This window comes from Salarias fasciatus, chromosome 17 (genome assembly GCF_902148845.1).
Source record: "Salarias fasciatus chromosome 17, fSalaFa1.1, whole genome shotgun sequence".
Taxonomy (NCBI): domain Eukaryota; kingdom Metazoa; phylum Chordata; class Actinopteri; order Blenniiformes; family Blenniidae; genus Salarias; species Salarias fasciatus.
In genome coordinates, this window is record NC_043761.1 from 13,122,549 (window position 1) to 13,145,155 (window position 22,607).

At 44.3% G+C, this 22,607-nt stretch overlaps 3 protein-coding genes across 5 annotated transcripts in view; 1 reads left to right on the forward strand and 2 right to left on the reverse strand.

Annotated features, from left to right (window-relative positions):
- The window catches only part of tmtc2a (transmembrane O-mannosyltransferase targeting cadherins 2a), a 50,165-nt gene extending 44,593 nt beyond the window's left edge, over nucleotides 1-5,572 (reverse strand). Inside the window, exon 1 of the mRNA XM_030113473.1 lies at nucleotides 5,198-5,572. Within this exon, the coding sequence (XP_029969333.1) occupies nucleotides 5,198-5,280 (83 nt within the window). The 5' untranslated portion in view covers nucleotides 5,281-5,572. The remainder of the gene's footprint in view (nucleotides 1-5,197) is intronic.
- Nucleotides 5,573-10,547: 4,975 nt separating this feature from the next.
- Nucleotides 10,548-20,702, reverse strand: mettl25 (methyltransferase like 25). 2 transcript variants are annotated; one of them, XM_030113568.1, is made up of 13 exons: nucleotides 20,598-20,702; nucleotides 19,979-20,282; nucleotides 18,987-19,166; nucleotides 18,762-18,868; nucleotides 18,100-18,648; nucleotides 17,665-17,812; nucleotides 15,918-16,015; nucleotides 15,292-15,321; nucleotides 14,724-14,797; nucleotides 13,169-13,262; nucleotides 12,607-12,681; nucleotides 12,458-12,529; nucleotides 10,548-10,930 (listed from the first exon to the last, which is right to left on the reverse strand). In XM_030113568.1, exons 2-13 carry the CDS (start codon nucleotides 20,247-20,249, stop codon nucleotides 10,841-10,843), a joined length of 1,788 nt encoding a protein of 595 aa, XP_029969428.1. In that variant the 5' UTR covers nucleotides 20,250-20,282; nucleotides 20,598-20,702; the 3' UTR covers nucleotides 10,548-10,840. The 2 variants fall into 2 exon arrangements, with proteins under 2 accessions (XP_029969428.1, XP_029969427.1); XM_030113567.1 differs by lacking the exon at nucleotides 20,598-20,702 and having other exon boundaries at nucleotides 19,979-20,302.
- On the forward strand, nucleotides 20,068-22,581 carry ccdc59 (coiled-coil domain containing 59). Of its 2 annotated transcripts, XM_030113570.1 has the most exons (5): nucleotides 20,068-20,282; nucleotides 20,598-20,749; nucleotides 21,623-21,989; nucleotides 22,218-22,326; nucleotides 22,421-22,581. In XM_030113570.1, exons 2-5 carry the CDS (start codon nucleotides 20,602-20,604, stop codon nucleotides 22,577-22,579), a joined length of 783 nt encoding a protein of 260 aa, XP_029969430.1. In that variant the 5' UTR covers nucleotides 20,068-20,282; nucleotides 20,598-20,601; the 3' UTR covers nucleotides 22,580-22,581. The 2 variants fall into 2 exon arrangements, with proteins under 2 accessions (XP_029969430.1, XP_029969431.1); XM_030113571.1 differs by lacking the exon at nucleotides 20,068-20,282 and having other exon boundaries at nucleotides 20,370-20,749.
- The last annotated feature ends 26 nt before the right edge of the window (nucleotides 22,582-22,607 follow it).

The following is a 22,607-nucleotide window of genomic DNA, read 5'->3' on the forward strand; positions in this document are numbered from 1 at the left end:
TAAATTAAATTTCTTAAAAAACAACTAAGAATAGCATAAGACATGCGGACCACAGCAGCTTTAATACAGAGGATGCAGCATTTTAAGGTCTCTTGCATGATGGCCTCGATTCTGCTATTAGCAAAGTAATGTAATTACTTTCTTAGGAGAATACAGAACAGTAGCCAGCAGCAAAGAAACAACAGTGAAAAGTGGCCTCCTGCTGTAAACTGAATTTACTGCTTCTCTTATCTCAGCGGCTGTTGTTACAAGCACATGGTCACCCCTGACACAACAATGCTTCTGTATCAACTGAACATGCAAACACTGCAGCGACATGCGCAACGTAGCACAGGTCAAATGGAGGTTACATCAATGATAAAAAACTTAGTTTTGTACTTCAAAAAAATCAATACTGATTATTTCAAAAGGTGCTGAAAAGTGCGTGCATCAATAGTACTTATAAGGGCCAAACGTTAACATTTGAAACTCAAAGTACGACGGTTTGAAGCATGATGAAAGGACGCTTCTTAGAGCCAATTCCATATTGTTGCATTTATCGGTTAACCACAGAAACCCAAGTTAGAGAAGAAACAGATGCTGCGACACACAGGGTCTATGATTTGCTACCTTCATTCTCTTGAGCAGCGCTCCTGCAGGATGGAACGACTTCAGTTTTAGACGGCGAAGGCCGTATAGCGTACGTCACTGAAATCCAATCTTCAACAATCTCCTTTAGACCTAAAGATGAAGCTGTTTGCTCCTCTGAGAGGGGGGGGGTGTTTTCACTCGGGCTCCCCGAGGGGCCGTAATGTATTTCTGCGCCGAGCGGTGGGACTGTGACGTTACTGGGGTCACAGATGTTTCTGGAGACACGGCTCGGAATGCCGAAATCCACTTAGGATGCCTTTCATTTCCCAACGCTGCTTCCTTTATCTGCCTTACTGGCTCCAGTACGAGCTTGACTGAACAATACACTACTTCTCAAAGCAAAGAAATCCATTTATTCACCCGGCTGATCTGTCAGGTGTTGTTAAAGACGAATATAACTTAAGTGTCAGAATCAGGGAAATCCTCATTTATCAAACTGTCAAACGATGTGATGATGGGTATTCAGAGGAGAGCATGGGGTTTATGGTAAATATGTTTTCCAAACCGTGACTGCATTTTTCAGGCAATCAATCTAACAGCCCGTGTAAACAAAATCCGCACTGTAATTGTCTCGCGTCTCATTTGAAGTTTGCCAGTACATTTGGCTAAACTGGAGAAAAATCCGACGAATCACGTTCTGACTTTTCCCCCGTCAAATCAAAAGCAGCCTGGCTCAAGCCACTCTCGCAGCTCCCGTAAAAACTTAGTCATTTCACACGGAGAGGCTTTTCATTGGGATTACAATCGGCCAAGCGAGAGCCCGGCCAGGCTCTGAGCGATGCCCAGGAAAAACACTTGACATGATTGAAAAAACAGAGAGCGGCCAGAACATCCCCAGAACTCCGCGTCTGGATATAGAAGATTTATCTGCATCGCCATCTTGTCTCGGATGCTAAGAACTGCATGTGACATGCAGCAAGAATTTGATTATGGAGCGAAAGGTCGGATAAGATCACTCCAGCGCGCAGCCGGGCACAAAAGTATGAAAAACCAATTTGTCTACATCTAAGTCAGGTTTTCTAGTCGACTCCACAACAGAATGATTCATTCAGCTCCCCTCTACCTCAATCTTTCTCTCGCCCTAACCTTTAGCACATAACTCTCCCCTGACTCCCGAGGGAAGAGTCCGAGAGCACACGACTCTTGACCCCGCGAGAGAGGACCCCGTTTGATGAACGACCGGGGAAGGTCAGACCTTTGATTGGTATTCAGCCTCCTCCATCTGAGAGCGCTGAACCAAAACACCGGCGTCTGTCCCCGAGAGTGTAAATTACCATGGCGACTTTGATAGATACGCGGCGCCGGTGGATACTGAGCTCCCGCTGAAGGCGCGGCGCGGGGAGCGTAGGCCGAAGCGGGCAGAGCAGCGCCCCAGGTAATCTGTCACCGGCCGGCGTTTCGACAGCCTGGCGGTGTCGTGCGGACGGAGCTGATGGATGCGTGACCTCTGCGCTCTTTTTACGGGGCTATTTGGCGAGGTGTGATGTAACCGAAGACGGCATGTGAAGCTCATTCACACCACATCTCTGGACTCCACTGCATCTCCTCGCATGCGGCGCACGGGGGGGTGGGGGGGTTTACAGTTGACCTTTAAGGGGTGTCTGGGGATGCTAACCAGATAGCAACAACTGACTGAGCGGCGGATGATTAAGGGAGGCAACCTGTTCGCTCATTGTACGCGCCTTTAATCCGCAGAGAAATCCAGAACATACCTTGCATATCAGCGGTTTCATCCAATGATTTAACGCTTGATATTGAAGGCTGAGAAAACATCTTTTGACAGAGCTCAAGCCCCTGCTCTTGCCCATGTACAGTATTTCAGGGTCAATAAAGAATTACACATCCAGATGTTCCTTGTAAAAGGAGAAGCTGCCCAGCTGGGGAGCAGCTACTAAGCACCGACATGAAGGATGGTTAATCTCCGAGGCGCAGATGCACGGCCAGTAACACCCACACTCCGGAATATACCAACGCATGCACCAGCCACTCCATCAAAAACACGTGTACAACCTAATATGGTCCATTACCACAAATCTGCCATGAAATCTGGCCTTCTCTGAGGATCATGGGGCAGAACAGGTTGTCCCGTATTCCCAAGGTTGGAGTTCTAATCCCCATCTCCACCTGTTCGCGTGTCCTTGGAAACAGGGGGAAAGCGCCTTCAATATGGGAGTGAAAATGGATGATTGCCGAGACTGGTAGGAGTAAGAAGCCCATTTATAAAGCTAACGAAATTCAAGAAAGTAAACAGGGTACAAACAGAACTAAATGCTTGATGAAAATGAAGTGGAGCTGTTTATGGATCCTTTCTAAATGCTTGTACTTTAGGAGAGATGCTTAAAAAAAACACCCAACACCTTTCAGTACAACACATCAGCGTCATTTCAAAATAATCCAAATGTTACTGAAAGACCTTTAATTTCAGGATAAGTTCATTTAAAAAAAATCTATTATGTAATAAAGATAAATGAAATCCTTATTATTGTTACAAGTGTAGGTTGCAGAGACTTACTGTGACCTTGTTTCCTTTGGATCAACTATATTGACTATAAATTCTGGTTGAAATAACAGGAAATCCTGCTGAACTTTACTACTTGGCGTGTGAGTTCGGAGTCCATCATGCGAAATGTGACAGCTCTGCTTTAGCTCGGTTTATTAGTTTAGCGTGAACCGCTGGTGAGGTGGCTTTAATCACGATGCAAAGGGAGACAAATTTAATCCCCCCGCGGTGGTAAAAATGATTAAGCAGAAAGAGCGACACACAGACCACAGGAGGAGTGTGTTCCCACATCTCCTTCAGCAAACTGCACCCTGCTGACAGAGGACATATAGTAAAATTATCAGCTTCGTGACAGTTTCAGGAAAAGGAAAAGAAAAAAAAAGGGAAGTCCTGTTGAATTATGATCCATAAGCTAAGTGTGGGATTGTATTAACTGTACGTGTCTAATAGCCAGTGAGGGTTTCTTTTCTTTTGCGCCATCTGATTGAATCTTCCTTCTCAGTTTCACATTTCAAGCCATAATTCATGAATCAGCTCAGATCAGTGGTTCTCTCCCTTCCTGGCTTTTGATCGCTCTTCACCAGTAAAGCCTTTGTGTAATGAGTTATGAGCATTTCAGGCATTTTTCCATCAAAGACTCTTTTAGTCAAAGTGTGTTAACAGAGCCTGAGGCAGGAAGAGGTGCGTGTCAAAAAAATGGAATGTGATTGTGTATTGCGTTGATATCTACTTTACTGGAGATTTATGGACTAAACATGAATGCCGGTTCTACTCCGCTCTGACAAACAAAAGGTTGTAGAAGCTGATCCCAGCTGACAACACAAAGAGACAGAGACACACACATCTGCAATTTAGAGTCTCCAGTTCATCTCAAATACGTTTTTTGGACTGAAGGAGGAAGCTGCAGAAAGCCACACACACACACAGGAATAACGTGGAAACGCAACTCCACACAGAAAGTTCAAACTGAGACTCAAACATGAGCAAAGTCTGATAATTCAAGAGTTAAAGCAGCCTTTACAACTCCAGTTTAATACACACTGGATTTCACTTTTTATAACAGTGAAAAATAAATAGCTTTACTATTTAGTCAGTCTGTCATCTATCCCACCTTATCCAACCTGTTGTCATCACAGACAACTCCTCATATGCTCAAGTTGAAGAAACAAACTGACCACAATGACGTTGATCAGACAAAGCAATACACCTGAAAAACACAAATGGTTGATATTTATTACTTTAAAGCATACTGTCCACTAAATCACTGAATGAAGAGAAAGTAATGCACACATGAATAATGTTTATGAATCCTGTGTAGGAGGTCATAAATGCATCACCATAAATATCTCCACCGTTACAGACAGGGTAAGTTTTCCTTCCACGCAAGGATTCAAACTTCTTGCTTTCTTTGGTCCACCTTCACCTTTGAAGCTCTGCTCTTTCCATGCACGCCCTTCTATGAACGTGTTGATGTGTTTATTCAGCCGTTTTCAAAATTACTCCCAGTCTAAATAAGCTCTATTCCCCCAGAGTGCGGCGCGCTGTTAGGACAAGCATGAGTGCCTCATCAACACAAAGAGCATATGAGGCAGTTCATGTGCAGCCAGGGTTGAGACAGAGAGGAAGGATGCTGCTCTCAGGTCACTGCTGAACTCCACCTGCTGGGATCTTGCTTTTGCTGGAATTAACCTGTGCATTGGTCACATTTATAAGAACTGCTCACAGCAGGCTCTTCATTAAGCATGCATCAACACAATAAATACATAAACTTAAAGTTTTTTTTCCATGAATGTGGGTTAATTCAAGTAATAATGCACCGGTTTTGACATTCAGGTGTAAAAACCTCCTCATCGCTCCTCCCCGCCTTTGTGTCTTTTAGACTAAAGTCGACAAATAAGCAGTGGTTTATTGCAGCCTCCAGACAAAAGCACATGCAAGCAAAGCGGGCGGACGCAGCGACCCATCTCCCCGCGTTTCCGCGCCGGGGTAACGAGAGGAGATGACAAGTGTCACGGCGCGCGCCGCCGCGCCGCGCAGCGCCGCTCGCTGAGGGCGAAACCAACCAACCTGTCATCGTAGCAGAAATCCGCGTCCAGCGTGTTCAGATAGAGACCCACAGCCACGGCGGTGCACAGCAGCTCCGTGATCATCTCTCAAAGCCGAAGTGGGAGAGGGGCAGGGGTAGAAATGCCTGGAAGACGGTCCCCTCCTCTCCTCTCTCAAGTCTCGTGTGTTATTGTGCCGCTCGGCAGCGCAGCGCTCCAGCAGGGCATTTCCCACGTCGGGCAAAGTGTGTCAAAGTGTGCCATGTTCCCCTCTAACCCATTGTGGAGCGAGGCGGGCCGGGGGCTGCTGGGAGGACACGTGAAGCTATCGCCGGCTCTCGCGCGTCGCTGTGCGCATTTCTGTGCTGCGGCGTCCTCGGCTCGGAGTGCGCATCTCTCCCGCTCTGGCACCGGAGAGAGCGGAGCGGAGCGGGGAGACGCGTGTGGTTTTCTGGGAGGACGCGCATGCGCACTGACGGAGTGAGGAGGGGTGGGGAGGGGGAGGAGGAGGAGGAGGAGGGTGGAGGATGAAGATTTCTGCTTCCATGCGGCGCTGATGGGCTGAAATATCAGCGCGTTATGAACAGGTGCTCAGACAGGAGGCGATTGTTGGATTTGAATTTAATGTTATTATGATAACTCACTTTATTTATGCTCTCAGTGTGAAATCCGATTAAAACTAATACATCAAATAACCCGTTTTTTCATGAATATATAAACATGTTGCCTGGTATTCCTCCTCATAAATCCATAAGTTTCCTCGGTGACTGATCCTGACTGTGGCCTGCAGGCACTTTTGCTGGATCCATCAGTCAATTTAGATTTAACGCAGGGAGGCCCCACCAAATGACCAGAATAAGAAGCACGTCCTGCTCACATCATCTCATCCAAACCCTAAATTAAAAATATTGATTAATTTGCCACACGTCTCAGTGTATAGCGGTGTGATTGATGTAGCTCACCCTATGGCCAGCATGCTTTTGGGCATCAGTTTGGAAATGCGCAGGCTGCTCCTGCTGACTACCAGCTGGACCGACGCCTGTCCCGCAGTTGGAGCTCTGAGAAGATAAATCCAGCACAGAACAGCAGAGAAGGAAAAACAGATGGGTGAGGAAGGATGTTGGGAGCAGAGGGGCACAAGCTGACAATGGCTGAGACATTTGACTGAGGTTAGAGAGTCATTTGTAAAGGAATGACCCTGATCCTGAAAAGGACTTAACCTCAACCTTAAAGGGAATCTGTTGGATCATTTAGAGTGGACTTATGTCGAGGCGCTTCCTTTTCTAACAGCATCCGCCAGTGTCTAGAGGTAACTCACCTGCAAACTGACCCGAAAACATGGCTGTTTTAATGCTGGCGTTGTTAGATGAGAAGGATTGTCTCACCAGCACTGAGGAGCACACCGTCACCGTGCCCTCAGTCCACCCCGCGGGGACAAGGGGGGGGGGCTCTGTCTGCTCAAGTGATTAAGGGATTAGGTAAGGAAAGTAAGGAAAAGTATTCCTGTAGAGAGTATAAACAAGCCCAGGGCAAAACAAACACATTACAGGAAAGAGATGTTTGCTCCCTTTGACTGATTACCCTCACGTCCTCGCCGCCGAGGTGTGTAATGAATATATATTGCTTACGTTTCAAATGTAAGCAGTCCTGAGTAAAAGCAACCTTTTTTGGTTGCAGATGCACGTCTGAAAGGTCATTTGCCGGCTGAGTGAGATGGATGGAGAGGAGCTTTTTAAAATGCGTACGGTGTTCCACTTCCTCCACATTTCAAATACAAACTCCAAATGTTTGTCAGATGTGATGAGAGGATTTTTTCCCCCCCCCCTCTTTTGTTTTTCTTTGTTTCTGCTGTTTTGGGGAAGTGACAATCAATAATGAAGCGTGTAATTTGAAGCACATGATTTTTCTGATTTAAAGCACATTTTGTTTTGCTCACGGGCACGACTCGTACATTCGACTCGACATGTGTCAGAACTCTTTAATTTAAAGCTTGTCGGCAGGAAACAACCTCATGGCACAATCAGCCTAAAGGGTAACTGATAAAATGTGCAGAAAGACGCATCAAGTTTGTAATTATTACACTTACTGCAGTTTTAGTGAGCTGAAAAGTGCTATTTTTGGATAATAACAAACTTTTAATGAAGTTGCATTGGTTTCAGAAAGTTCCGACTGCCCAACAGGAGAATCCTTAACAGCAAAGTACGACTGGCTCTGTTTTTAAAAGCACTAAACGGTATTTTCCTCCCTCCTGATTCTCACTCCGGAATCACTGCTTCTTCACCCCAGCAGATAAAAATCACGCAGGAAACAGATAATCACAGCTGGAAGCAACCAGGCCCGGGCCTCGCCTTCCCAGAAATAGCACACTCAGTAGTATTAATATCAACATTTACTCTTGGCAATCCTAAAAAAAAAAAAAAAAAATCAGGATCCAGATCAAATCCGCCCTGGTTTGTGGAACATCCGCGATGGTGCCACCTATTCCTGCTCTGAAATATCGAACTTTCTCACACAAGAGAGGCGGCTTGATGATTGTTTGGGTTTTGTGCTGGATTTAGGATGGATAAGTTAATGGCCGCTTTGTTTTTTGACGTTTCCCGTTTGAATCGCACTAATCTTGTGGAGTAAAATGTTCTGGGTAATGTTTTAAAATGTACTTCCTATTGTTTCAGACAAAAATAATACAAGAAAAACAGGGATTTTTGCACAATGTTTAAAAAAAAAAAAGAACAAATCAAAAGCAGTAATGTATCAAGATTAAAACAGTGATGTAGATCGCCATAGCCATTAGTGAGTACATTTGGTGTTGTGTGTTTTAGAGGCAGAAATTGTTCTTTAGAGGGAAGAATAAAAGAGCAGAAATGCTGAACGTGGCTGGTTATGGCTCCTCAGAGGCATTATCTGTGTGTCTTTAGTTAAAGCTCTATAGCAAAATGCAAATTAGAAGACCTAATTGATTTTATTGCTTTAAATAAGGTTAATAAATAACAGTAACATCGTACAAAAAGCTCCATTATTAATGTAAATAGTTCCGTGTCGGTTTCCTTCCATGAACCGTTGTGCAACAAGACATTGCTCCTGTTGTGACAGGCGATATCTTTCACAGAACAAATTCAGTCAGTTTGCAATTTAAAGTCAGAAAACAAGTGATCGGATTTGTGTATCATTCAAAACATGTCACGTCCAAATCAGATCTTTTAATAAAGTAATAGAATACATTTTTTTTTTTCCCGGATTACAACAGAGCTCAGAGGAGTTTTTTCTTCGAGCAATAACAATGTTTCTCGTTTGCTCCGACTGTTTTCTATCACTTAGCAGATGTTTTACATTGATACAATTTGATATTTTTCTGGATAACGGTTACCAATAATGGAAACTATGAATCAGAAGGACCAGAAAAATAAGTAAGTCTGTTTTTCAAGTTGAAAACATCAGCGCTTCGTTTCCTGTGATTCAGTTTTTCACGCCATTGTCGCTCAAGGCTGGAATCGCACATTCCCTCGCTTTGACATTTTGTGTTTACACTTCAACATGTACGTCGCTGACAGGTGTAAAACGGCATTTTTGGTCCCGTGTGTCTCCAGAGTCTACATCTGCAGAGACCTGAGGCGATAACTGTTATTAATCTGTACAATATTCAGCCAAAATCTCCACTTTGAAGAGCTTGGCAGGTGAAGCTGCTCCGTATGACTCATGTGATCACGCCTCTACTTTTCTGAGTGATGAATGCTCAGGAATTAGTTCAGCATTCACTTGAGTTGCTGTAGATTTCCTGACTAGTGACCTTATAGTGAACACGCTGCATGAGAATCGGTGGAAGCTGTTAGTATTTAGAGCAGCTCTGTTCCTACTTTAAGAAGGTCCAGAGTCAAATTATTCCTAAATTGACTAAATCCTGCTGATATCAACAAGAAAGACGTTTGAAGTTAAATCCACAGGGTTTTAGGTAAATCCGCATAACTTTTTGGCGATCCATGTAAACAAAGCCAACAACACAGAGCTTTGAAGAAAAATAAACTCATTCTCTTGTACTCCCATCACTGGTTGACCTTTTATCTAATTGTGCATCTATGTTGACATTATATGTTTTGGATTTTCACACGTCTGCTTCAGGTCTTTTTCTCTGTTTTCGCTGTGTTATAACTCCGCTACTTCGAAACCTCCCTTCTTTTCCAGTAACGTCCGCATTGCCGCCACTGCTGCGTATCTCCAGATATCTCCGTTTGAGCTCGGGAGAGTCAAAACAGGACGACTTGATGACAGGGCTTAAGTGGTACACAGCATTAAATGGCAATCTATCACTTTTTCATGTCACATGAATGAGCACTTAAAGCAGCTCTTTGACTTTCTCCATCTCTGTGTCGGCATTGGCGAGTTGTGTGTGATAACGGCTGCAACTTCCCTTCCACTCTGGGCTGCTTAATGGTGATTATTTAATACAAAAAGTTCAATTTCATCAACGAAATCCTATTTATTGTGGAGTTATGTACAATATGTGCATTGTGCCTAACTGTGAGAAACAGTGATCGCTGTTATAATCAAGTGTTGACGCACTCTCCTCACTTCCCCTCACTGCCACCTCGCCATCTGAGGTGGGAATGCTTTGAAAGACTCTTCATGCAGACTATTTCTGTCTCCGAACCTTCATCACATCCTGAGCTCCTGCTTCCTGTCTTCTGTTAAGCGAAATGTCAGGAAATTGTGGTCGAGCTACTCAAGAGTTTTCACCGATGTGTTTCCTCTCTTTCGACTTGTTTTTGCGTGTGAGTGTGTTGGATACTTTTCATGACATTTCCCTCTTCTTTTGAGCAGGAGGCAGGATGAGTGTTTATTCTACAGACAAGTGGGAAAACCTGCGTGCGAGCGTCAGGGACGACACTTAACATCACCAGAGGGGAATGTTACGTTTCCACCATTTTCATCAAAGATGCTTTCCAGAACAATCTCAGAAAGACACATATGATGCAGGGACTCTTTAAATTCTATCTTACCTTCTGCACCTGCTTTCTATAAGCTTTGCTGCCATTCCCATGACTGTAAAAACTGTATGAGCTCAAAACAAAAGGTCTTCAAACATGCATGAAAAGCAAGATTTATTCAATGACCAAGGACGGAGCGAAAGAGAACATAAAGATTAAAAAGTTTTAAAGTCAAGGGCGCCTCTTGCCCAGTCCACTCCTTGTTTGTGAGCCTAGAAATGTGCTTTCCAGACTTGTCCAAGGGGAATCCAAGTCTCCCTAAATCCCACAATGCCCCGGCTCCCTGAATGGTCCTTAAAAGAAAGTGTTTTCTCAGGAGTCGTTCGGACGTAAAGACAAAGGGCTGCGATGGAGATGATTCAATCAAAGAGGCCTGACAGTTATTCCAGCTGCTTTGGGCTTTTTTTTTTTTTTTTTTTTTTTCACCAGTCGCCCTCTGAGAGAAGCAGAAGGTCAATGACTGACATAAATGTAAAGAAATATCTCCCAGAGCAAACAACACTAAGCATAAACATGTTTCTGGAACTGAATATGATTTGGATGCCTGCATAGTCAATCACGTTAAAGCTAAAACCGATGATGCAATTCCACATAAACATGGAAACTGGATCTGTCAAATAAAAAAACGTGTGCGTTTTGCTCCAGTTTTGGTTTTTTGTTTTTTTTTTCCAGCCTTCGATTCTTCTTCAGTAACTCTTCAGTCCGACGACAGCGTAACATCTCGGTGACAGCAGGGGGTCGAACAGTTGCACCAGCGCTGAGTATGATACATTCTCCTGCGGAACAAAAAAAAAAAACACGCACACCCACCCATAAAACAATGAGAGACAACACAACCGAATAAAAAACACATGGATATAAAAATCTCTCTCCTCCTCCTCCTCCCTCTTTGGCTCCATCACCCCTGGCATGCTTGGCTCCTTCATGTTTCCTCTGTCAGAGATTTTTCTATTAAATCTCCAGAGATGAAATATACCTACAGAGATCGTCTCGTGAGCCTTTTTTGGTCGCTCACCGTGTAGCTGCGGCTCCACGGCTCGACGTGCAAAAAAGCTGCGTGCGAGAAGCCAAACCATCTGTTATTCTATGTTGGAACTGATTGTGCATTTTTACCTCACTTCTGGGCTTGTGGCAAAACCGTATAAATGCTTTAAATTCCGCACGTTTGCAGTGTTATGTCCTCGAACTTTCTTCTTACCAAGAAAACAAAGATACAGACAAAGTGCTTTTTAAAAGGCTTTTTATGGCAAGAGCTGGGTTCGATCTGTTGATATCAGATTCTGTTTGGATTGACAGCCTGAGAGGGAGATTTTTGGAATTATTAAGGCGTCAAAGGGTTCTTTTGGTTGTGTGAGCATCATCATTTTTTGCTCATGTGAACCCTGTTTAACTTTTGTGTAAAAATCTTTTTACATTTTTATAACGCAGTAACTCTTAAAAGAAGGCCGGGTGTTAGTATTTGTTGTGCGTCTCTGGAAAATGTGATATTCTGTTCCCACAACAGTTCCTGCAGTGAAGATATTTCGCTCCACAAACCACAAGTGTCACTTTATGGTGGTGCAAGAGAAAAAATCTCGAGAGTTGCCAGAAGACATATCGGGATTCATTGTTTGAGAAATATGAGAGGAGTCATTTCGCTGGAGAAAGCAGCTCTGCACTGACCGACTGTCAACACGGCCGGCTCGTAAAACATCTTTCACTTCGCTTCTAAATGTGTCGCCCACATGTAAAAGTTTATTATCCGAGCGTTTGGGCCCTTCAAAGCCCAGTCACATCCCTTTAATTGACTATTAAGTCATGCAGACTGACATAATTTCAAATCTGATTCCTGATTTCTGTGTATTTGTGTGACTCCTTCGAACTGAACATGCTTTGGCTGCTTATCGTCACATGGATCACATTAACGTCCGTCCATCACTTCCTCTTTTCCCTCTTTCGGCCCCTCCTCGGGGGAGACCCCTCAAATCTGACCCGTGTTCTTGATGTTGCGTAGTTTGACTCTATTAGAGAAAGTCCATTTGACACACAATCAGGTGTAATCAGAGCATCAAAGCTTCGGGACGGAACGCTGAAGATTAGCTTGTTGTGTTTGGCCGCAGGAGCTCGACACGACAAATTGCAGTCTGGCTTTAATTCGGCCGACACCTTTATTATTGTCAGAGGTTTGAATTTGAAAAAAAATAAATAAAATAAAACAGGTTCACAGATTTCAGCTGAGATTTCTGTGTTCACTTTTTAGCTTTTGACATGTTTCCCCGAATCATTGAGTTCCTCGTGTTATCCAACATCTGGACGGATTTTACCTGCTCCTTCAGGAAGCAGAGGCGGTCCAGGAGGATCAGACCCTCGATGCAGGGAGCCAGGGTCACCTTCAGCTACAGGACAAAAACAAAACCCTTCATCAAACAGATTGTGGTAAAGTTTGTGTCTGATGGGTTCGGTTTGGACGTACCATGTTAAAAGCGTGCATCTCGTTCTTTCTCTCGCTGTAAGTGTCGTGGTAATGCTGGATGTCGCTATCTGAAAGCTGCAGAAGAAGAAGAAGAAGAAGAAGAAGAAGAAGAAGAAGAAGAAGAAGAAGAAGAAGAAGAAGAAGAAGAAGAAGAAGAAGAAGAAGAAGAAGAAGAAGAAGAAGAAGAAGAAGAAGAAGAAGAAGAAGAAGAGTGTAACCAGGGAATCACATTTCGGAAAAAAAAAAAAAAGAAGGAAGGTTTATAGTTTTCAAGCGTTGCTGGAAACATAAGACAGACATAAATACGTCATGCCCTCTCCCACCATTACTCAGAGCAACCAGATGACGAACGCCTCAACAGGCTGGTGCCGAGCAACAGTAAATACCCAGAGAGCCTCTGTGCACTTGTTTGAATTTACATGTATTTATAGTTTCTAGATAAAATCCTTCGAGGTATATCTGAAGCTGGAAACGCAGAAGGAGGAGCGACACTTAGTATAAACCATATTTCTCTCGATGTGATATGTTTTTTAAATATTATGTGTAATATTCAGCTCCTGACCTTCGAGTCGTCCAGTTCCAGCCTGCGGAGAGCTCGCCGAACATAATCCACAAACGACTTTGCTTTAGAATAGACGTTCCCCACTCGCTTCTCACTGCAAAAAGAACGTTATTTTCACACATTCAACCTCTCACACTCATCAATTTTTTTCTCATCACAACTCTGGAGGTCACGCTGCAGCAGGTCATTTTCTTCAATTAGGACTCTTTGATCGTGTCTGTAGTGAGAACATTTGATAAACGGAGCCTGAGGTCTGCAGTACTTCCTCCTATTGTTCGGTTTACACGGGCAGATTAGATCATTTCCTGAAGATCGGCATCAGACTGGCTGAAACTCAAGTCCAGTAAGTCCCAGATTGCTTCTTCTGAAGCCATTTAATGGGAAAATCCATTCATTCGCGATCGAGGGTCAGCGCACTATTCTAACCTCGAAGTACACGGAACAATCGAATCACACATTTCAATAGTATTAGAAAAAAGTAACACTGAATTTAGGAGAAAAAGATATTTTTAAGTACAAAAACAAATGATGAGCTGCTGTCGAGGCTCATGGCCGTGCAATACTTCACCTTGTACATTCGGGGCTATATTTAGCTCCTTTACATCATTTTTCTGCAGCTTTTCTTCGCCTCTTGGCAACATTGACATGCTATATTGCTTTATAAAAACTCTCAGTGAAGCATAACTGTGAGACATTGTTCACACTTGTGGTGTGGTTGCCGGTCCATACCTCTGCAGAAAAAGCCTCGCACTTATTTTTAACACTGAGGGACAACATGGACCCGTGAATCAAACAGTTTCAGCTTAATTAGAGAAGTTTTGCAACTATAAGTTGTGGAATACAACATGACTTTTACAAGTTTTAAGTAATTTCTTTTTTTGTCGAACTGACACTAAAAGTCTTGAAGTTCTCCGTGCTCACATTGTAAGCGCTGGATTGTTATATTTGTTGTTTCAGGGGTCTGCAGCCTCTGCGGCTCCATGAGGACAAACTGTTCTTTCTGAATTATCTTTCATTTCTTGCACAGCAGTCAATCTTACCGGTCCCTCCACAGTCACCTTGGAGCAAACCGGAGTAAACAGGAAAACGCGACACAAAATCATGTGAAATGCACAACAAAAGGCCTCAGAGCCTGGATTCAAGAGTGTTGGACTAAAAAATAAAAAATAAATTCCTTAAGTGCGATTTCACCTGGCCCTTTGCAAAGCTGCACACGTGCAGCGTCTTAAAAAAACATTTGATAAACGGCTGATTATTATCGCTTCAGTCAATTATTTGCTGTTCATTTCGCTGAACTGAAAACTCATTTCAGCTCTGGAGTCCATAAATCGTTGGTAATTCATCAAAACCTGACGGCCTGTGTTTGTGCAGGTCTTGGTTCGTTTGGAAATCCAAGCAAACCAGAAATTAACCTCTCCTTTCTGGTTCGGGAGAAAGGAATAAACACTCTGGTTTACGTCGAAGCTCCAAGCTCGCCCCGTTCTGCTCGTGTTCCTGCACACAATGTCACATTTTCTCTAATATATTGAGGCGATTCAACGATCCTGAGTTGTACCTTTTGTAGGAGCTGTAGTGATCTCTGAGGATAACGTGAAGGACGGCTCGATAGAACAGAGACTCCATCTGAATCTGTGAAGAACAACAACATCATCCAACATGTGCACAAAGACGGCTGAAGAATCTCTGTGACACTTCCCAAACTTAACGCAGCGCGAGCGAGCGAGCAATCAGGCCTGCTTTTGGATTCAGACCTTCATTCCAGTAAGTAATCAATCTTTCCATGATTGCATTAATATTTATAAACATTCCATATTAATGGCTGCCGGTATTGTGTATCGGCTCAGGGCCGGCGTCTCCGGGCTCCGCGTCTCACATAAATACACTGCAGTCAATCACGGGATTAAAACAACAGCGCAGTTAAAGGGCTGATGGCGTGGATGCGTGCGGGAGATTGACGATGGAGATAACACGGAGCCGGCTTCACGGCCGCGGTTCGAAATCGTTTGATGGATTTGTTTTGATGAGCGGAATGGCAGTTTAAACAAAGATGTTCGACTCCCAGGCTGGAGTGACGGTGATTAGTTTATGATGGCGAGCGCGGCGAGCATGCGCGGCTCACTCACCCCTTGGCCGAGTGAAACTCTTTCCAGGGCCTGTTTGTTTGAAGAAAACAGAGAAGTGTCATTGGAAAAGTGCTGCAGTGCAACGGCGAAAACAATGTAAACAAGTATTTGTTCTACAAGTCCTGCAAACAGTGATCTGAACATCTTATTTCAGGATGAAGCAATTTGAACAATTTGGCCGATATTGTTGATACCGATGTCGACATCGATGAACTCATAAATCTCCAGCTCCTGTCCTGCATGTTTTAGCTGTAACTCTACTTTGCCTGAACGGAATCTAAAGATTATCGTCACCAAGCTCTGAAGAAAGACCAGAAATGAGCCCTCCTAACCCTCCTAACATGATCACAGGCTGAAAAACCATCAAAAACCATTTTTGATGATTATAATTGTATCTGGATGTAACCTTTCTTTGGGGGGTTCATCACACGGTTTAGAGGAAAAAACAAACAAACCAAAAAAAGGATTTATGTAATGAAAACATGATGACTGTTTGGATGCAGCACGGCCACAACAGTCAACAGCGTTTCTTCTCTGGGTGGTCAAAATGCCGCGTCTTGTGTGTTTGCTTGTGTTACACGGCAGTCCCTGACAAACCGTTTAGCTTCCGCATCGGCCAAACTCACCAAACACGCCGACATCCGGGCGTTCCTGCCGCAGAACCACGACTGGCCGCGGAGGTACCGGCTCAGAGGGAAACCACAGACAGCGGCGTGCAGACGCTCTGGGAGGAGACAGAGATAACGCAGGTCAGCGGATTGCTTTGTGAAGCTTTAAAACGACAGACAGCCAGCCCCATCGAGTCGTTATGAAGGGGTCAGCGATTCCAGGGGGGGGGACGACAGTCAAAGGAAGCACTAACAACATGTGCAGCTGCTTTAAGGTCAAGCCTCAGCAGCTCTGGACACGCCAACATGTTAGCAAGTCACAGGCCCGTCGTCCGTCTGACAGGCCGATTGCAGAGCGGAGCGTGCACGGAGCTGTATATAGCAGTCGGACCACCGAGCTCAAATCTGAAGTGGCCACGTAAATGCAAGGAAACTCAGAGAGACAAACATTTCCAGTATCCCTCCCTGCTCCGCGACGTATAAACTCAGACTTCAGACGCCAGCGTGTGCTCAACATTAGGGGAGTTTGTTGTTGTGGCGAGTAAACAGAATAAACTTGGGAATTCTGGTCCCAAACAAGGTACTGCACATGGATGGCTTTAATTGCAATTGAGCAGATCACATAAATGCATGAGGGCCTGGTGCAATAATGAAGCTTTTCAGCTCTTCAGTTCCCTTTCGAGGGTGAGGCAGGCCACCACAGGAGCTGGCCTGCAGCCCAGACTGCACTGGAAGGCCAACAGGGGAGTGAAAGTCTGTGTGAGTGTGTGTGTGTGTGTGTGTGTGTGTGTGTGTGCAAGCGAAGGCCTTTGTTCGCTTCTCAAAAAGATTCAGCCAAAAGTCTGAAGAACAAGCATGGAACGGAGTGTTTTCAATCAGCTGTCATGATATCATTTCCCTCCCCGGGCGGACGCTGGGACGGGTCCCGGTGACGTGGACGTCCGGGGCCTCGCCGTTAACGAGAGATGACGCGATGCGGCGCGGACTCCTCGCAGGCTGCGGCCCGGAGCACCGGGACACATGTACGCGATTTCATACCTCATAAACGGCGGAGTGGAGGGACGGGTGAGGCGGAGACGGTTATCGGCCTGCGATCCGGCGCGTTTGGCACCTGCGCTGCCGCGAAGCCGAGATGAGCGCGGACGTGGACAATCCAACCCCTCGGGCGTGGAAGTCCGGGGCAATAATGCCAGGAGGCTGAAATACGACACACCTGCTGCACGATCAGTCCCGTCCAATTGATTCTTTTTCTAAATAAAAAGGTCAAAAAAACTTTTTTTTTTTCAGCGGCCTTTAAAAGTCATCCTAAAGCCATAAATCCCACCTAATGACTCTAACAGTGCATATTTGGGCTCAAGTCAGTCTCCAGAAGGGTCGCTTGGCCGGCTCCCTGAGTGGAATATTTGACTTGTTTACTATAAAATATGAAAGCGAGTGTTTATGAGGTTTTATGTGAGAAGATGTTGGGACTAAAAGATGTGTTGCGAGAAGAAACTTGTGTACAGCAGAGCACCTGGAGCATGAGTGTGTTCTTACACAACGCCCACCTTTATTTCCTGCAGGCCTACTGTATGCAGATAAGGGTTTAGTAGAGGATAAGTATAAGCTTTTTAGCAACCTTTTTGACAGTAAAATAGGATCATTATTGAAGCTATTTCTCGTTTGTATCAAGATACAAACCCTAATCTGGTCTAGACGATGCTTTTTGGGTGTGTGTGTGTGTGTGTGTGTGTGTGTGTGTGTGTGTGTGTGTGTGTGTGTGTACCCTGCCCGGCTGGGTCGAACTCCTCAGACAGCAGGTGATAGCAGCAGCCCACGCTGCAGACTGCTTCCAGCTCTGGTTTGGCCGCAAACATCCTCAGCGTGCTGGGAGCCAAGTCTCCACACGTGTGCAGGCCGACCACGACGGCGTCCTGGAGGGAGAAGAATGCAGACGGACGGAAACGGATGAAAGGCAAGGAGTGCGGGATCGATGGCCCTATTTATCGATGATGACGTCCTGCAGTTTTCTGGCACCTCGGCCACGTCCCACGCTCGCTCCGCTAATGCAAACTCCAGCCACGGCGACAGGCTTGTAACTTTAGGAGCGGCTGTGGGAATCGTGCTCCGCTACCACGCGGCACAGCTGGCCTCTTGTCTGCACAGCACATTTATTTTCAACACTCACTTCTGGCTTTTGCCTTTACGTTTTTGTGCTCACCTCCAGCCCGACTATGAGCTCCTGGAGCTCCGTTTCCGCGGTGACGTACGACGTGAGAGGCGAAAACACGGCGCCGGCGCCGTCCTTTCGGTTCCGGGCCTTCCTCTCCAGGTTCTCCCTCTTCCTCCTCTCCCTGTCTTCAGCGCTGAGCTGGCTCGGGGGAACTCGGGGAGACGCAGACTCTATCACATCCAGAGATAAGGCGTTGAGGAAGAGCTCCTCCGTGTCTGGACTGAGCTCTGACTGCTTTTCCACAGAGGTGCTGACATCTGATGAGCTTAGAGATGCTTTCCCTTTCTCCTGAGATTCAGTTCCTGTTCCATGTTTTAGTGTTCCTCTCTCCTCCTGATGGGAACCGGCGGCCTCTCCTTGTGTTCTAGTTGCTTTGGAGTGTTTCTGGTACGCCCTGGAGAACTTTTTCAGCTTCCTGTTCCTCTCCTGAGCTCCGAGGGTGTTGGTACTGGACGAATCGATGCCGTAAACTTGAAGACTGTGCTGAAGAGACAGGAATGAACTCAGGTAACCCTTCCCTGAGCCCACATCTATCACCTGGGTGTTGAGAGAAGGAAACTAAATTTCAAGGATTTTACAAAGTTAGAAAGTATCTGTAGCAAAAAGCCATCCTAACTGTGCAGGACACATTGAACACTGCTTTAAATCACCTGCCGGACTCCACAGAACTGAGCCAAACGGGCCACCACCTCAGACATGGACTGGACTTCGTGAGATTTCTTGGAGTTCATAAACTCACTTGGCTCCAAAGCAGCATCTGGGATACAAAGAGGTTTAAACTCAGAAGAAACAAAACACAAAGAAGAGTTACGTCCCAAGATTCAGCTGATCTCTGCTTTCCCGTTCTCAGCACTGCAGATAGTCACTGTCTCTACCTTTTTGTGCTGGTAGAGCACCAGAGTCAGACCTTGTCCGCTGGAGGTCCTGCAGGAGCTGATCCCTGCTCAGACACACTCCAAGACCAGGGATTGAGTGGGCCTTGGCTGCCAGCAGGAGCTCTTCAGTATCAACAAGCCGGTTCGTTTCACAGCAAAACCCAAATGTGGTTCTGGTTTCTGTTCAGGTCGACACAGAAAAATGAGAGCAGAGTTGCACAAATTGTCTTAAAAATCTTGCTGGAATACTTTAACTTTATAAGTCAATTCGGAGTGATAAGATTCAGTTTTATTGATTACTCCCAGACCAATGAAATGGAAAGAATTCCATTTGGGCTTCTTTCAGCTTTGAAAACCTGCATTTAACAGTGGCAGTAGCTTTCCAAAAACAACATCTAAACCCAGATTTGGATGATCTCAGTATGATCTCACAGAGATTGTGTTTTCACTGGATCGTCTATCTATGGAAAACCAACTGTCCTCGGTAACTGTTTTGTGTCCTGGTAAATTAAATAAAACAAGACTCCAAACAAAGATAAAAAAAAAAAAGGTTTCTGGATATATTTTCAAAATGAATCCACAATAAATCATTTGAATATGAAAATTCATGACTTCTAATAATTTCTGAGCCGTAAAACATCAGCTACACTGTGGAAAATAGCTGATATCCTCTGCAGGTATTTGGAATAAATTTAGGCAAATAAAACTGAATATTTATGGTCATTTCAATGTCCAACCACTAAACATATGGACCACAGCTCATAATTCACACCCCTGTACTGTGTACGAAATACCTGCATGTTGCATGAGGAGAATAAAAAAATACACTGCACAAGGTGTCATGTAATAATGATCAAATTACTGTGAAATATGAGAGAAAATGAAAAAAAATTACACTTGGGATATGCACAATGACATGCATTCATGTAAATGATTAGTAAAGAATCAATAACTGATTGATTTGGTATTGTGAATATAAAAGCGCTCTTTACCAAGTTCTTGATGCGCTGGCTCCCCCTGCTGGTCTTTACCGGTAATGACAGTAGAGGGAACTTCCTGTGGCTCCCCCTGCTGGCCACTGCAGGAGCCGCAGACGGCAGACAGAACCTCATCTGGCGACCTGGCGACGAACCGCTTCCACACGTCGTGCGTGTAAAACTCCACCGTGTGAGCATTAGCGATGTTCAAGGTTGTAGCCAGGAACCGTCTGACTTCATCCATCTGCCGCTGTACTTCAAGAAGGCTGCAGGAGGAGGAGTTCATCTTTAAAAGGAGCTTTAAACAGACCTGAGTGAATCAAGTCTTCCTGTCGTGGTGGACTGTGAGGCATTAGCAATCAAACATGATGCACTATTACTTTGTAACATATATTCATAAAAATCACTCCCAGTGTGTATAACTGTATACAATATGATGAAATAAGTTAATTATCTGTGTTAAATGAACCTCTTAGAGAAATAGACCTTTCATTTTGATATTTAAGTTTTCGTATCTGTGATCAGTTGCTCTTGTCTGCGAGATACGTCATTTTTCCGCGACTGTGAATAGAAACAGCATGCTGCCGGAGCCGTGATAGTTGTAAACATTAATCTTTTTACTGAATCATTAGCCCCAAATGGCTCCGACAGATCAGAAGAGGACGAATAAGAAATTTATAGGAAAAGGTGGAAACGCGAAGGGATCAAAAAATGCTCCGCACGGTGTTCAAAAGAAGAGAAAATGGGTCGATCAGGATAAAGTTTTCCAAGGCAGCGTCAAAGAAGGTGAAGTAATAATAAGCTTTCAGCTTTTTGCTTATTTCTAACCCTAACCCTAATTCCCTTTTCATTATTTAACCATCAGTGAAAGTACTACGTCTCTCAAAAAGCTGCAACCTGACGGCGCTAGTTATTTTCTGATCTAATGGGTTTTTTCCCCTTTCTTTTGTGCACATGTTGGCAATTGCTGTGTGCTGTTCATTTAGTTTGAGTGAAATCTGTGTTGTTGTATTTTTTAGACTGTTCTTTACAACTCTACTTGATTAAGGTTACATTTAGGGTGAAATGGTACCAGAGATGGTCGACCCTGATAACTTTGAGGGATACAAAAATGTTGTTCTGGATAGTTGAGATAATTTTTAAGTCCATACTGTAATTAGAGAGAGGCTTCTCAATTGAAATGACGTTCAAATGACTCCCATCATCCATCTTTATTGGCATGGACTAGAGGAGTCAATCCCATCTCACTTTTGGCGAGTGCGGATTATACCCTGGGCAGGTCGTCTTTCCATCACAGGGCAAACACACAGAGACAGACAACCACACACACTCACACACACCGAGTGATAATTTGGAAAGACTAGTTAACCTCACATGCATGTTTATGGACTGTGGGAAGAAACTGGAGTACCCATAGGGAACCCACACATAATTTTAAAACGTGTGACAGTTCTAGAATGACAACATGCAAACTCCACACAGAAAGGCCTGGCTGGTATTTGAACCTATATCTCGTAGGAGACATAATTTAGCCATATTTCTTGTACAAAATCATGGATATATTTCACTATTGTCACTGATAATGTTTTTGAATCTTACCAGACTCAAATTAAGTGTTGTATCAACATTAATAAATTGACCTTAATCTTCTCCTTTCAGGTCAGGGGTTTGCCTTCCTGAAGAAAGAGAAAGCAAGACACGAGTACAACAAATTGCTGCGTAAGGAGAAGAGGAACAAGAAGAATCCAGAGTCCAAACAGCTTTACGCGGAGGAATATCCTGAACACCTGAGGCATCTCTACTTGGCTGAGGCGGAGAAGCTGAAGAATGAAGCCTGGGCAAACAAAGTGAACAGGAGAAAGCAGAGAATGAAACAGCAGGTGACGGATGCAGCTGAAGAGGACGATGCAGCTGAGACACAGCAGACAGAAGGTGCTGAGGAAGAAGTTACCGGTGGGTCTGAGCCGGCAGATTCAGTATCGGGCAGCCAGGAACCCGAACCAGCAGAGGCTACAGTGAGAGAAAGGTGAGCAGTGTAAACTGAAAGCCCAACCTAGAAATATGTACATTTAATCTCACACTGTGAAGAAATATTAAAAAAAAAAAAAAAAAAAACACTTCCTGAAGCGGAGTGTTTTGAGATTTTACAACCTAATAAATAGTTAAATCTAAACTAACTGAACTTGTGTAAGATTCATATTTTGGGTTTGACCTACAGATTATGAACAGATTAAACTCTACTCTTTTTTTCCAGTCTTCCAATGAGTAACCGCATGAAGAAGAAAGTGGACAAGAAGACCTCCTTCCAGAAGACAAAAGAAGAATTTGAGAGAATCAAAGAGAAGCGAAGGAAAAAGAAAGAGGTAGAGTTTCTTCTGTCCAAAAAAAAAAAAAAAATCATACTTATGTTTTCATTTGTTTTCCATCTATATACCTGTATTTGCTCATGTTCTGCAGGAGTACCTGAAAAACAAGCAACAGCGAGAAGAAGCCATTCAAAGATACAAGCAGAAAAAGATGGAGACGTTTCAGATGCTCAGCAAAAAGACCAAGAAAGGACAGCCAAACCTGAACCTCCAGATGGAATATTTGCTCCAGAAGATCCAGAAGAACTGAGAGATGATGCATACATCCGAGCCCGTCC